We start from the raw sequence: 2,698 nt of genomic DNA on the forward strand, positions 1-2,698 counted from the left end.
CCTGCCAAATAACAATGACAACTACAACAAAAAAATGGCCAGGCATTGTGGTGGGTGCCTATAGTCCTAGCTACTTGGGAGGCTGAGGCAAGAGAATAGCTTAAGCCCAAGAGTTAGAGGTTGCTGTGAGCTGTGATGCCATGGCACTCTACCAAGGGCAACATAGTAAGACTCTGTCTCAAACAAACAAACAAACAAAAAAACAAAACAAAACCCCCAAAGACCTGTACTTAGCAATTTTATTAAATTAGTAGATTCTAATGAATTTTGTCTTCTATGCAGCATCGCTAGTTATTCCTGCTGGTAGAACTCTTCCAGGTTTTATCACAGCAGAACTGGTATGTAGCTTATTTAAAATTTATTGAATGTTGGCAGAATGCTGGGCATAGACGTAATTTATAATCTTGCAGTTGAATGGGAAAAGACGCAGTAAGGAATGGGGAGACAGGAATAGCTCCTATAGATAGATGTAGCAAAAGTTCAGGTGTTCCAGACATTTTCTTACCAACTTTTCCTATCTTCCAGAATAGTTGCTAGCATCTGCTAAGACTGTACCTATGAAGTTAGGGAATTTCTAAAGTTATATTGTAAATGTGTAGCATTTTAATATGCTGTATAATGCTATGTACTTGGTAGGTCCTAAACGGATAACTTTGAAATGGTATTTTTTGTGATTTCTCCCTTCCCCACCAGGCTTGATTGACATTATAGTTTATACTTTAGTTAAACAGAATATTTTGATCACTTTCTTTACCTTTATTTATATTTTTCCTATAGGTCTTGGAGGCAGGAAATCAAATACAAATTAACATAGAAAATCAGGCAGGATATAAAATTACAAATTAACACAGAAAATCAAGTAGTTTTTCAGGTGGGGAAGAATAGCAGTTTCCACTTTTACCTTCCATAGTACTAATGTTATAGAATCTATTAACTTTTTGATTTTCTTTCAGCCTATGGGCTACTTTTCTAGGGCTAGTTATTTCCATTTCTTCATTAGGAACAGTTAAAACCCTCATTAGGATTTTTGTCAAGAATGTGCTACTTTTGATAGGAGACCAGTGAAGAAATATCTCTGAACTTTTGGAATTCATGAAAACATAATTTTTTCTGCTTAAAGAAATAATATACTTGTAAAAAGTAAAAACACAAAAAATTATGAAGTGAAACCTGAAAGAGCTCTGTAATCTTATACTCCAAATATAACTTGTAGCTGATGTTTATCCACCTAGATTTCTTTCTTTTCAGGGTAAAAGTAGAATTACTTTTTCTATTGTTTCTATAACTTTTTAAAAAAATTTAGTAATAGAGATGGACGCCTTTCAATGCCAGTAAATATGCAGTATAGATTAGCCTTAGTGAATGTTCCACAGTTTAATTAACCAACATTTGCTGGTGGACAATTAAATTATTTTCAGTATTTTTCTAATATAGTATTCCATTGATTATGCTTTTATATATGTCTTTGCACCTATGTGTGATACTAAGGATAAATTCTTAGGAGTGGAATTTTGGGACCAAAGGTCATACATACTTTGAATTTTGATATATATTATAAAGTTACCTATTAAAAGGGTTGTTTGAATATCCATTCATTCAAGTGATGATTTGAGAGCCATTTTTTATCACATCCTCACCAACACTGAATATTATTTATCATCTTTTAAAGTTTTGCAGATAGGATAGGAAAAAACATTTTCTTGGCTTTTGATTTTGTGTTTTTTGAATTTTAAACTCCTAGGATTTAATTATTATAAAATAAAATTATACACGATCATACGATCTACTTAAAAATACCATTAGTGATCAACTTAGAGACTAGTGGACCCTTATAAACAGTGTGGTTCTTATATTTGACACCTTGAGAATCAGTGGCCCAGCAAAGTTATGTATGTATTGGGCAAGTTTAATGAGTCAGTGTTCATACTGTTCATTAAGACTTATTGGCTTCATTAATAACTATAATAACTATAGAATTCACTTGATCTTTAATGGGATGATCTAAATAAAACATTAAAAGGTAATTGTATTTAAAGAACTTAGTCCTCATGTTAAATGTCAAAATACTGTCCCATTGTTTAGAACTTTCTGATATGATACCCCATGAAATCAGTGAAAAAAGATACAAGTAAAGTCCTTTTCTAACCTTGTTTCTTTTTTTTTAAATTTCAGAATGTTTGGGGGTACACATATTTTGTTGTAAGTTTCTAATGTTATTTCTTATATCTAGGGCTCCTCAAACTCCAGTACAAATTTTACTTTTCCTGGTTATCCTATTCATGTACCAGCAGGTGTGACACTACAGACTGCATCTGGTGAGAGTATATTCTAAGAATATTTTGTTTTTACCATTGGTACTGTTTTCTGGACTTTGTTTGTTTCATGATTTTTGATAAACTGTATGCCAGAGGTTACAGGAACTTATAATAACTGACTTTAAAAGTAACACTAGAGGGTGGTTGTTAATTGTTATGGAGGCCATCTACCACAAAAGATACATCCTGTGCTGTATTTCATCTCATTTCTCTTTCCCAACATTGTATAAAATGCTTTGTGTTACATACAAATTTCTCGAATTCAATTAAGTTATGTTATCTAATTTTTAACAAATACAAATTAAATAACATATCTGCATCCCTGTTACCTCTAATCAAGGAAAACTGAAGATTGAGTTGATCAGCCTTTGCCTTCTTTCATA

General features: G+C 32.2%; 1 protein-coding gene across 2 annotated transcripts in view; it reads left to right on the forward strand.

Annotated features, from left to right (window-relative positions):
* The window catches only part of GTF2A1L (general transcription factor IIA subunit 1 like), a 75,632-nt gene that overhangs the window by 30,364 nt on the left and 42,570 nt on the right, over positions 1-2,698 (forward strand). For both annotated transcript variants that reach the window (XM_012804005.1, XM_012804006.1), the window contains 2 exons: positions 283-338; positions 2,231-2,315. In XM_012804005.1, the coding sequence (XP_012659459.1) occupies positions 283-338; positions 2,231-2,315 (141 nt within the window). The remainder of the gene's footprint in view (positions 1-282; positions 339-2,230; positions 2,316-2,698) is intronic.

The sequence above is a fragment of the Otolemur garnettii genome, unplaced genomic scaffold (assembly GCF_000181295.1).
Source record: "Otolemur garnettii isolate 467f Iridium unplaced genomic scaffold, OtoGar3 scaffold00024, whole genome shotgun sequence".
In the NCBI taxonomy this organism is placed as follows: Eukaryota; Metazoa; Chordata; class Mammalia; order Primates; family Galagidae; genus Otolemur; species Otolemur garnettii.